This window comes from Labrus bergylta, chromosome 17, assembly GCF_963930695.1.
Source record: "Labrus bergylta chromosome 17, fLabBer1.1, whole genome shotgun sequence".
In the NCBI taxonomy this organism is placed as follows: Eukaryota; Metazoa; Chordata; class Actinopteri; order Labriformes; family Labridae; genus Labrus; species Labrus bergylta.
In genome coordinates this window covers 13,656,044-13,668,181 of record NC_089211.1, presented here as the reverse complement: position 1 = coordinate 13,668,181, position 12,138 = coordinate 13,656,044, and the positions used below count along the sequence as shown (strand labels likewise).

The 12,138-nt window shown below is 39.7% G+C and overlaps 3 protein-coding genes across 10 annotated transcripts; 2 read left to right on the top strand and 1 right to left on the bottom strand.

The window, feature by feature from the left end:
* Positions 1-274: 274 nt before the first annotated feature.
* On the bottom strand, positions 275-2,391 carry fam136a (family with sequence similarity 136 member A). The gene is made up of 3 exons (XM_020629875.3): positions 2,091-2,391; positions 1,862-2,002; positions 275-1,089 (listed from the first exon to the last, which is right to left on the bottom strand). The coding sequence occupies exons 1-3, from the start codon at positions 2,175-2,177 to the stop codon at positions 901-903; spliced, it is 417 nt and encodes a 138-aa protein (XP_020485531.1). The 5' UTR covers positions 2,178-2,391; the 3' UTR covers positions 275-900.
* Positions 2,392-2,780: 389 nt separating this feature from the next.
* Positions 2,781-7,756, top strand: pcyox1 (prenylcysteine oxidase 1). The gene is made up of 7 exons (XM_020629935.3): positions 2,781-3,013; positions 3,252-3,399; positions 3,808-4,014; positions 4,131-4,305; positions 4,404-4,615; positions 4,723-4,875; positions 5,409-7,756. Exons 2-7 carry the CDS (start codon positions 3,279-3,281, stop codon positions 6,077-6,079), a joined length of 1,539 nt encoding a protein of 512 aa, XP_020485591.1. The 5' UTR covers positions 2,781-3,013; positions 3,252-3,278; the 3' UTR covers positions 6,080-7,756.
* A 1,092-nt stretch (positions 7,757-8,848) lies between these two features.
* Positions 8,849-12,038, top strand: si:dkey-200l5.4 (uncharacterized protein LOC795026 homolog). 8 transcript variants are annotated; one of them, XM_065965623.1, is made up of 14 exons: positions 8,849-9,007; positions 9,099-9,152; positions 9,294-9,320; positions 9,555-9,605; positions 9,721-9,756; positions 9,851-9,871; positions 9,948-9,983; positions 10,074-10,109; positions 10,258-10,287; positions 10,396-10,410; positions 10,669-10,707; positions 10,807-10,839; positions 11,746-11,793; positions 11,924-12,038. In XM_065965623.1, the coding sequence occupies exons 1-14, from the start codon at positions 8,953-8,955 to the stop codon at positions 11,935-11,937; spliced, it is 495 nt and encodes a 164-aa protein (XP_065821695.1). In that variant the 5' UTR covers positions 8,849-8,952; the 3' UTR covers positions 11,938-12,038. The 8 variants fall into 8 exon arrangements, 6 of the variants coding, with proteins under 6 accessions (XP_065821695.1, XP_065821694.1, XP_065821697.1 ...); XM_065965622.1 differs by having other exon boundaries at positions 10,071-10,109; XR_010669013.1 differs by having other exon boundaries at positions 8,850-9,007; positions 10,071-10,109; positions 10,371-10,410.
* Positions 12,039-12,138: the final 100 nt, after the last annotated feature.

The window sequence follows — 12,138 nt, the reverse complement described above, 5'->3', positions numbered from 1 at the left end:
CCAATATGAATTCAAATTGGATGCATAATACGTTTGACCTGCTGTAATATTACAACATGTAAATATACAATACATATAAACTGATTTATTACATGACAAATTTGTTCATGTACAATATCTTCCTGTTATCTTTCCTTCACAAGCGCTTGTACTTAATGAGAATATTCTTTGGCAGTCATTAAAACTGAAAAGTAACTTTGACTTGTCACCGTCTCGCCTCAGACAGATGAGTTTTTTTTTTGATGGTATGGAAGTAACGCCGTCCAGACGCAGATACTTTTACAGTACTTTTAATCCAGACAGACAAACCTAACATGGGCGGTCGGAAGATTACACAACAACTCAGCAAAATGACAAGAGAAGAAGGAGGGATGAGAGGGATCATACAGGAGGAACACTTTGGATTAAATATGGAAAGGTTTGATGCATATATATATATTAGAATCATGTTGATTGGACTATTTTAAAACGTGTCACTCGGTTATGCAATTGTTTAAGAAAGCACTTTTTCAGGTCTCCTTAAAATGCAAAGCACCTTGAGTTTCAACAAACAATGATTTGACACAAGATGAGTTCCTGATCTAACAAACGTCCAGCTCCCGGTATCCAGGGAGGGTTCTGTTTGCCGATTACACAAAGTACAAAAACAAACCTCACAGAACGCACTTTAAATCTTGACACTAACACTAACATCCAGCTCCAGTGCTTCTCAAACGTGATACAACTCTCCTTTGGATCACATAATCCATTTTAAACTTCACTCCCCCACCCTTCACGGTGTTCCAGCCCCCTGTTCTTCTGTTGCTTCACGCTCACACTGGCTGAGTTTATTAACCCCACACTAGCTTTGATGTGAGTGCAAAGAACTCAGGCCGTCTATAGGACAGGCCATAGTCGTCCTCACTGTGGTATAGAGTCCAAGTTCTCTTTGAGTCTGCGGGTCATGCTGGGGATCAGGTTGATGTGGTCGTCCACACAGCTACCCACACACCGTTCCACCAGCGATCGAACCGCCGGCTCCTTAGCGCCAGAGTCAAAGAGATCCTTCGCCTTATCGTTACAGTGCATCGTGCATCTGGTCAGACGGTCCTGAGGGGGTCAAAGGTTTAGAATCAAGATGTTTTCAACAGACATCATTCCAAAAGCCAATTTTTATTTTTAATGGCACACTCCTGAAATATGTTCCCTCAATCGGTTAGAGACACTACACGTTCTCCAAAAACTAGAGAAAATAAGAAACATGACTTAAGGCTCTTAAACTTTAGGGAGATTTTGACCCCATTCGTTGATAACTATAACAGCTTATGGGTACCATTGAATACAGATAAAAAAAAAAGATTGAGTGTGTAAGTGAGGCAGTGAAGAACCCCTACCCTCTCTCTCTCTCTCTTATTGCTATTTTATTTGCTTCTATTTCTGCCTACTTTTTTTTTTTTTAACCATAATAATGTGCATTTTTTTCCCCTTCATTTATTACTTTATGCACTTGTTTAACTTCCAATGGCTGAATGAAGCGTTCAACGATGTGATCAGCAGCACGTGTTTATTTGACTAAGCAATTCAATCTATAACTTGGTCCAGAAAGTCTTTAGAAATCTGTCTCATCAAGCAAGTGCTGGATACTTATGACCTTCAGTTTAAGTGGCATTGAGGTACATATAGGTCTGACTTTGAGGAAAATGCATTAAACAAATACAGCATGCAATGACTGAGCAAATACAAATGTTTACTGCTGATGAAGATCTCGGAACTGAAACATAACCTTGTCATACAGGATGATAGAGCAGCAGTTGTATGCCACATACTAAAAGTTGACAGGAATGCAAAAGTTTGATGGTGGGAGAAGATGGCACTTTCTCACCTGAAACTTCTCCAGCTCTGAGGTGACCAGTCCCTGGGCTTTGGCCAGGGGAGTGTGACACCTGTCGATACACTGATGCACCTGAGACATGGAGTCTGAGGGACGGTCACAGCACTCTGCGCTGCAGCTGAACATGCGACCCTGCAGCATGAACACACCGATCAGACATGTGAGAGAGATAATGCACAGATCACACTGCTCAGCTGATGTCATCAATAAAGACGCCTACCTGCATTTTACGGATGTGGTCCCTCTCCAGGCTCTGGACCATCTCTTCCACCTCATTCTGCATGCGCATCTGATGTGCTTCTGCCATATCTGTTACTTCTGCTACTTTGCTGCAGTCTTCACTGATATTCAAGACAATTTAGAATCCAAACCGGACCTGACTATCGTGATTCACCTTAGCGGAGGAGGGAGAGCTTTGCCCAATTTGTTTCACTTCACTATTTGATAAAAATACTAAGGTCACCTCCATTCAAGCATGGTTCGAGAAGAGGGGATGCCCGGCTTCCGCTCTACTTCCGCAACCGATTTTAGAAAATAATAATCGTCTTCCGTTTTGCTTCTCAGACTTCAAATTAACTCCTAGCAGAGTCGGGATTTTAGACAGGTTCGGTTAAATTATATTAATATATAATAATATACTGTATATAATGGAGCTTTACTCATGCACTGTTTTTTTTTTTTTAAATCATTATCAAAATATTAATCTATTTTGAGAAATAACGAGATGACAAGTACCCCCTTCCTCTTCAGATAAGTATTTATCTGTTTCAGAGAAAATAAAATGAAACAATTTTCATCAAAAAACAATTTTCATCAAAAACCTTAAATGACCTTCATGCATCCCATTCGCCCATTGATTGTAACATAGTGTTACGGCTTTTATTGTGAAAATCTCAAGCAAGCGTTCCCGGAAGTGTGTCTCAATATTAGGAGACGTTCACGGTCCTCCGACAGTGAGGAAGCCGATAAACCTGTGTAGTGTTTTTTTTTTATTTGTCAAATACAGTGTTTAGTGTGTTTTGTTTACAGTGTAGCTTCTCAAGTTCGTGTCCGGAAGAGAACATTTCACGAAGCGTCAAACTTATCCTGAAGTGTGACGGAGAGGTTAACCTCTGGACCTCCTGTAGTGACTTAGGAGAGATAGTGAGTCAACACTGTACACTTTACTCCTGGACATTTTCTCATTGTAAAGTTTAAAAGTTTAAAACTGTTTTTTTTGTTGTTTTGTTTGATAAGTAACGTCTCTGTTTTGTATTCTGCTCTGTGTAAATATGAAGTGCTGTAAGAGTAACCTTTGACCCACCCTGATAGTGACTTGAAATGAATAGGTGAACTAGCCATGGTGAACTAGTCATGGTCCCTGTCTCTTCTGCCTCTACAGATGGTCTTTATTGCAGTGTAGTTCTGGATGCCCACGATGAATCCACGGACTCTTTCACTCAGAGCCCTGCTCCTCCTCGGGCTTTGGCACACGGGGAGAAGAAGTTTAGCCTCAGCTCCAGATCTGCAAGATCCGCCCAAAAAGATAGGTATGCCAGTCCGAATGGTGCATGAGACAACAAACACACATCACTCATCTTTGCTTGCAGAAAGACAGAAAAATCTGACTCTTGTTTTCAGTAATAATCTTGAAGGCTGCCTCCTTAAACATTGTCAGACATGTATCATAATTTGACATGATATTGTTATTTAGCGCATCTTTTCAGTTTGTCTTGGTTTGATCCATGCAAATTTAACATTATAGTTTTATGTATTTACCTACAACTTAACTGAATCCAGATGTTAGACGAATGTATTTGACTTCTTAGCTTGATTTTTCTATAAGAAATTAAAAAAAGAAAGACATATTAACATCTAAAATAACCTAAAGAGGATTCATCCAGCTGAGCTTGCTGCAAGAGTTTGTTTACAATGTGTATGTTGTTGCTCCTGTAAAGCTGTGGTGGGAGCGGGCATCGGTGGCACAGCTGCAGCATTCTACCTGAGACAGGAGTTTGGAGCTGGAGTCAAGATTGATGTGTTTGAACCTGAGTCTGTCGGCGGGCGACTAGCGACAGTGAAGGTGGGAGATCATGAGTATGAGACAGGAGGCGCCATGATCCATCCTCTGAACCTACACATGAAGCACTTCATAGAAAAATTAGGTAAAGTCAATGTTTGTGGTGTTAAGTGGACTCAGCACGAAAAGAAGAACATTTTTAGGCTTTCTGTAGTTCCGAATATTTGAACCTGAAAGCACGTGTTTCTGTTCGTAAACCAGGTATTCCTCCGAGGAAAGATGTCCACTCTAAAATGGCGATCTTTGACGGAAAGGAACTCACGTTTGAAGAGAGCGACTGGTTTATAATCAATTTCCTGCGCCTCCTCTGGCGATATGGGTTCAACTTCCTTCGTATGCAGATGTGGGTTGAGAGTATTTTGGACAAATTCATGAGGTGAGGAGGAGGAGCGGTTTTATTGTTCTGGCACGAGATCCATGTTCCTTGTTCTTTTTGGTGTCCCAACTATAATAAACTTTTCTTTGTATTTACAGGATCTACCAGTATCAGCAATATGGCTACTCATTCTCCTCTGTGGAGAGGCTCCTGCATGCTATGGGAGGCGATAGTTTTCCCACCCTGATGAATCAGACCCTGGAGGAGACAATGATAGGTGAAGGGTTTTCACAGGTTTTCCTCAACGATATTGTCGCACCCATCACCCGTGTCAACTACGGCCAAAGTGTACGCATCAATGGATTTGTGGGTATGTTGTACAATGTAAGAGTTTAGTTTGTCAGCCATATAAATCTGTTACGAGTCTTTGTAAATCATGAATAAGTTAAGATAATAATTGTTTGTCTTGTCTTGTAGGGGCGGTGTCGTTAGCTGGAACAGATTCAGGTCTGTGGGCAGTGGATGGAGGCAATAAGAAAGTGTGCTCAGGACTGCTTTACCACAGTAAAAGTGAGCTCATCCCTGCCAAAGTCACCTCTATTTCAGTCAAGGTTCGACCATCTAAGACAGGTACCATCATATCCCTTTCTTTTTTTTTTTTTTTTTTTTACACTTGTGCAGTAGGCCTGCACAAAGAGAACAATATACAATACATCTTTTAATATTGCAAGAATGATATGAAGTGCAATACATTAACAGAAAATTGAGGGTAAATGTTTGCTAGAACTCACAGTTTCTATGTCAACCCAGCTGTTCATCATGTTTCACACAATACCTGAATCCAAAATAAATCCAAAAATCTGCTGTTTTAATGCCTCACTAGATCCCCAATTAATCTGAGTGTAGCTGACAGCTAGCTGAGCTTCATCTGACTTAATCACAGTCATGTGAAAGCATAGACACTAAACCATGGCCTCAGCTGTAAACATGCTGAGTGAGAATGCAATTGCTTGTTTAAATATAACTTTTTTTTTTTTATTCAGTGCAATAAATTAAGACTTTTGTAATGTGCCAACACTCATATTGGGATAATTGTGACTAACGGCTCAGCCCTAATATGTATATTCACACTTTTAATATGTCAAACATTTCATCATTTTCAGGCCCCGCCTCCAGTTTCTATGAAGTGAATTATGTGGATGGATCAGGCTCAGCACATGCTTTGTATGACATCGTGGTAATAGCGACACCGCTTCACCAGGGAAAGTCTGACATCGCCTTCTCCGGCTTCTCCCCTCCTATCCCGTCTCACTACCCGGGGCGGTTCCAACAGACCGTCTCCACTCTGGTCCACGGTATGCTAAACATGTCCTACCTCGGGACCACTGAGCCGGCCTCTAAGTTCACCGTGTCTGACATACTCACCACGGACTCAAAGGGCTCTGTCATCCACACCCTGAGCTCTGTCGACCCTGTTCACATCCCTCCTGATTATAAGCGCCCCCCTGCCAGCCAGACCAAAGTGTGGAAGGTGTTCTCCCCTCAGCCGCTGTCCCAGGAGCAGCTGAAGGACATGTTCCTGTCCCGAGATTCTGTGTCTGAAACTCGCTGGCTAGCTTATCCTTCTTACAGCCCGCCACACAGGAAGACTCCTCCCTTCATCCTGCACAACCGGCTGTACTACCTCAATGCTGTGGAGTGGGCGGCTAGTGCCATGGAGATGAGCGCCATCTCGGCCAGGAACGTCGCCCTGCTGGCACACCACCGCTGGCACAAACAAGTCGGCAAGATCGACCAGGAAGACCTGCACACCCGACTAAGAGGGGAACTCTGAAAGTGGAGAGATCTAAACGCAACATAAGTAAAGTTTAAACACACAGGTACTCATTGAAATGCCTGCTGCACTGTAAATCACTCCTGTCAGGCAAATTCAACCTTTTTCAGGTATCTGAGGTGCACTGACCTTTTTAAGCACATTTCTTGTGGTAGTTTCTATCTTCTTCTCAACCAAATTAATTGCTATGACCTGCAAGTAACATGTTGTGACAGAGAATTCAAATATTCAAGTAGATTGTTTACAAGTTAGCATTTAAACAGATAAATGTTGGCCGTTGTATTTGCAAAGTAAAAACCCTTCTCTGCCTTCCCAGATCTCAGCTGACCAAACAATTGGTTATATATTTTCTTTATATGAACAGATGTTTTTTAAGGGGCAGAATAAAAGTGTGCTTTGCTGAATAAGGCTGCGACCAGCAATAACCACTAATCAATCTGCTGAGCCATCTCTTAGGCGATAAAATAAATATATTTTTAAAGATTATCACAATTTCTCAGAGTCTTCAAATAGCTGCTACTCACCAATCAATAACACAACACAGAGACTCTTCATTTACTTTCATAAATCACAGAGAAAAGCAGCACATTCTTCAATTCAAAAAGCTAAAACCAGCTAATCTCTGACATTTCTGCTTGACTTTCTACTGAAAAAAAATGATCAAAATAGTTGGCAGTTATTTTTCTTTCTTCTTTTAACCGTTAACTTTTTCAGCTCCAGTGCCGTATTTTTAGTACTGTGAACCAAGCTGCACATGCGGGTAAGCACACACTCCTCAGTGTGCCTTTGTTTACACAAGTCTCTTCGACAAATTATTTTAAGATCAAATGTATTTATGTGCACTGCTGCTTGTAAATAAGCCTACTGATTTTTACACTTTGGCTAATTTAAAAAAAAGAAAAGAATATGATGTCCTTTTATCAAAGATTTCTGTGTCTTACGATGGTTTCTTCGCTAGCTTTCCTCTTTGGCAGTCCACTGTGTACTGTGTGTTGTGAGTGAGGACGGGTAATCTGCCTCCATATTTCAGAATCAGATTTATTCTTCTCCCTTTAACTTTTATAACACTATAATTGGACATTCTAATTGCACTGACAAAGTATGAGGTGTATGTTCTCTTAAAAGCTATAATTGTGCCTTAAAACCAGAATATTGGGGTTACGCCTTTATTGAACGAGAAGTGTCCCTTTGATGTAAGGTCCTCCTCTGTCCTTAAGTTTGTAATGACTGTTAACAATATGATGCATTTCTGTACTTTGTTGTCACGCCTGTACCTGTGATTAAGCTGTCATGTTGTTTGAACCACTGACCTTTTCCATAGTAACTAAGATAAAATGTAGTTTGCTTAATTTTCACTTTTTTAGGTGTATTTTTCTGGATATCTGAAATTAGCGTTTTTGCTGTTAGTATTTGTCAAGACATTCTGTAGCAATAACATGAAAAGTGCAGGTTAACTGACAGAAAAGTTTTAGTTTTACTATTTTACCTTTGTAAAATAATAATAATAATAAACAACAGGCTGATTGAGACTGGCCTCTCCTGCACATATAGAAGGAATCTTTTAATAACACATTTTAACTTTTTATATGAAATGTAATGTGACTTTAATAACACTCAAACCTGTCAGAACCTTTTTTTATGTTTTGTTTATGATCACAGTAAAGTGATGAGACCTTGTCTGCGTTTTGCTCTTATTTGACATGTTGCTACAAAGTAAAAGCTCGGTAGACACACTGCACCCTGTTTAGCTCTCACTTCCTATTAAGGCCTCTAAAATATTACTGTGTGGATACATTACAGGTTATATTGGTGGCTAAACCATAGTCTTGCTTTTCTCTTGCTGTTCTCGTGTATCTCTTGTTATCTGCTTTAATATTTCAGCTTCGTTACCTTTTTTTTGTACAATTCACATATTTTGGATGACAACATTCAAACCAAACAAAATCAAAACCCATAACCTGAGCTAAAGAAACACACTCCTACTCACTCACACACCCAAATACATTTCCACAGGGGTAGGAGGGGTACAAAAAAGAGGTACTTATCTTAAAGATACAAACGCTTACATATCACAACATATCATCGACACATGATTATTAAATGCAAGCCTCCATAATATGTGTTTTTTATAAAAAGAAACAGAAACAAGGGGGAAAACACAATTAATATATAAATACAATTGCTATCCACGTGAGTCGAAATGTTGCTAAAGGGCCCTAAAAGTTCTCCTGGACATTTGACAATTTCTACACATGGAACGTTTCTGGAGCACGTTGAAGTTAACGTCTTCCAGTTTTGATGTTAAGTTTTTTTTTTTGTTGCTCATTTAAACCACATAACATTTAATAATAATTCAGATTTTTAAGGTAGGACGGGGATTTAAACAGTGAAACGCTCACCAGTCCTTGAAATAACAGATGAAGCACTGAGACAGTAGAATGCTGGAGCTCTTGGCCTTTTCTCTTTGATCTGCATGATTAATTGAGGAATTGTGTTCCTAAGCACCATTGTGACCCATCATTCAACAGCCAATGATGTGCAGTGAAATCACAGGAACAGGAAATAAACATTGTTTTCATCCCCTGATGCAATGCACTTTTTTGTTTGTAAGTCAGACACAGAAGCATCCCAAATAAAGGTCCCTGTGACAGAGACGACCACAATGGGTAGCTTTGATGGCCTGAATAAGGATATGTCTGTGTGCTGATGTGACAGCCAGCTGTCCTCTCAGGTAGGGAGGGACAATGGTACCAGAGCCGCCTGTCCATGAAAGCATGTGATGTGACAGAGGATATAAGAGGCTGAAAACGGACAACACAACACAGAGTTTGGAGGGACATCCAAAATCTTCTGAGACCAGACCAGCAGCCAAGATGAGATTTCTAGTGCCGCTGTTTGTTTTCCTCGCTGTGGCAGCATTTCACTCTGGTAAGACAAGAATTCTTTTTTTTTTATTTTTGAAAGATTTGTACAAGAATCTTTATCAAAAGTCTGACTGATGCACCTAAATGATTTCTAGCTCTCTCAGCATCTCTGGAATCTGCAGAGAAAGAAGAAGCAGTTGCAAAAGATGGTGAGAAAAAAAAAAATCATTAACAATTATTCAGTCAGATTTTATAAAATCACAACAATCACACGAAAAGAAAATGATACCTCTGTAACTCAGAATTGGTGGAATTCAACCCGTATTTATTTTTTTATTTTTTTTATGCAGATGGTCTTACAAAACTGCAGGATATAGGTATGATGCATTGGTCTCATTTAAATTTCTACATGATCTGAACATTTTTAACTCTTATATTCAAGTGTGTTCATGTTAATCCATCAGGCTGCAAGATTCTAGACTATTTGAGAATAATGCTTTATAATACTGTTTTTTTTTAAGGCACCCACCTGACAATTTCTTATGTTTTCTGTTCCATTACTTTTCTCCATTGTTGTTTGGAATAACTGTCACCTTATTTTGTGTCCACAGATCAGTTGGAGTTTGAGGCCGCTCAGAAGAATGAGGCCGCCCAGATGAATGGTAAATTTGACCAGAAAAAAATGAAGTGCCTTCTTCTTTCAACCCTACATGTTACAGAGTTTCTGAAAGTTTTATTATCATTTCATTTTGTTTCTCTTTTTTTTTACCTTTAAAGTCACAGAGGAACAGAACGAGGGCGCCCGCTACCTTGGTAAGAGGAGCCACATGACCTTTAACCTCAATCTTTAATAACGGCTGATTCAGGTGCAGTTTCTGATGCAAGCTTTTTAATCTCTCACATGCAGAGGCTGTTCAAGATGGATCTGGTGAGTTTATCACGTGGATTTCAGATATTAAAGGTGTGATTAGCATCGGGGTCACCTGTTGAAATGTGTCCTACAGTGGAGGAACGTGCTGAAGTTGAGGACGACAAAACAGGTGTGTCAAAATGATCCTGCTGCGTGTGACATGTGACCATTATGTACCTAACATTCAACATTACATAACCGTGAAATCCTCCCCCAGCAGAGGGAGCAGGGAACTCTGACGCTGCAGCACGTGGGGGTAAGAAAAGGTTTCACTGTTCGAGGATCGGCCTGTAGATGGCGCCAAAACACAGCTTAGAAAGTTTAAAAAATTTCTCTATTGTGCGAACGTTGACATGTAAAATATCACAAGCTTGTGACTGGTTTCTCTCCTCTGACTCCCACAGAGTCCTCAGAGTCTTCTGAGGAAGCAGAAGGTAAGTTTATAACATTAAATATATATTTTTTTCTGTAGGAAAATGATCAGTGTTTTCAGCTTCTCCCATTCCATTGATGGCAGTGTCTGTCTTTATTATATTTGACAGGGAGACAGAGGAGAGGTCAGTACTATAAATCTACACTGAAGCACAAAATATACAAACTTTCCAACTCAAACATTGAATTAAACCACATAATTATACCCCCACCCCCTCTTCTCAACCCTATCCTAGTCTTAAAGAAAGTCATATAAAACACATTATATCTATTCTTAAAAAAACATGTTAAATACTGATTGAAATGACACTAGTTTGGCCAAAATGAATTTCAAAACTATTTACTGTCTTTATTATTATTGTGTACACTTTCATATCTTCCAGAGCACCATGAGAAGGCATCAGAGTCTGTGAGCAGTTCTGGTAAGAGCAAATAAAACTTCCAATCGGTCTACTTTACTTCTGAATACTACTTTCTTACTACGTGCTTTTATTCAGCCATTTTCTCCTTTTCCTCTACAGATGAAAACAGTCAGGATTCGACCAAGGAGCAAGGTGAGACATTTTACATTCTGCACAAGAACCGCACCATAAAGATCCAAACATGATGCTAAAATGATTCTGATCTTCTTTCTAGCATTTTCCATAATCTAAATATCCGAGTTAAAAGGGTGGTGATTAAGATTTTTTGAGGCAGACTCAAAGTACCTGCTGAGGCATGATGTGGTGAACTGTTTGGAGCACACTAAGTGAAAGTCAAATTGTAGGTTATGCAATGAACTGCAAAAACAGAGCCAGTCAGGGCCAGTCTGAGCGAGATTTGAATAGAGTTCAAAACCATTTATGGGTCTGGTTCAGAATCATGCAAAGAGTAAAATGCCTCAAAAGCAATTAAAGATCACGACAAACAGCTCAGACACTTGTAAAAAAAAAAAAAAAAAACTCAAGATATGGTCTTTTTTTAGTTTATTTTGTTTTTATAAAAACTCCAAAACAATTGTTTGTCAAAAGACATTCTTGAATCACCACAGAAGTGGAATTGAAAGATCAGTTTACTGCTTGACCTCGAAGTTGTGGGATTGTTTATTTCAACCTAGTCCTCTCCTTGTATGTGAGTAAATCTAGGACAAGAATCCAGGGCGCTCTGAGGCGTCTGTCCCACAGGTGCTTATTGTGCTTGATTTATACTGTATCATCTGCTTCTGGTTATTTTAGGATCCAAGGATGCACTGTCCCTGCCCTAAAAGATGCAAAAAGTTCAGTTTGAAAACTGAATCCTTAGATTGAAGGTTTTTCTTGCAGAATGAATCCTTTGAATGATTTTTACAAGGATAGAAAAGCTAACCTGCTCAGAAAGAGAAACTCTTCTGCTGGAGTAAAAAAGGTGAAGCAGTACATCCTAATACTTTTGTGGGGTAGAGTGAGCCAGGCTTTTTTTTTTTTTTTTTTGCTATACAACAGTGAAGTCACACACTACCGCAGTCATCATTCATCAGGACCTGCACACAAGTGAGTCATATTGGAAAAACCTAGAGAGCTGTGATTCACATACTCACTTCCATTTGTATGGAAAACTACTGAATTGTTTTGTTTAGAATGAAAAGCTAGCGTAAAGGAATCCTGTTTCTTTTCATCACAGATGTACTGGAGTGAGAAAGTGCGGCAGCATGCGGATCTCGGCGCTCCCTCGTCACCTGGTGCATGAACAGAGCTTACTGTCAATAAAAAGGGAACTGTCCCACTTATCTGTAAAACCTGTGTGCTTTATTGTTTCAAAATACGTGTTGTGACTACATTTTGTTCTACTGTGTTTGAGATTTGAATTGTGTTTGGGCATTTTTTTTTAAACGTTAT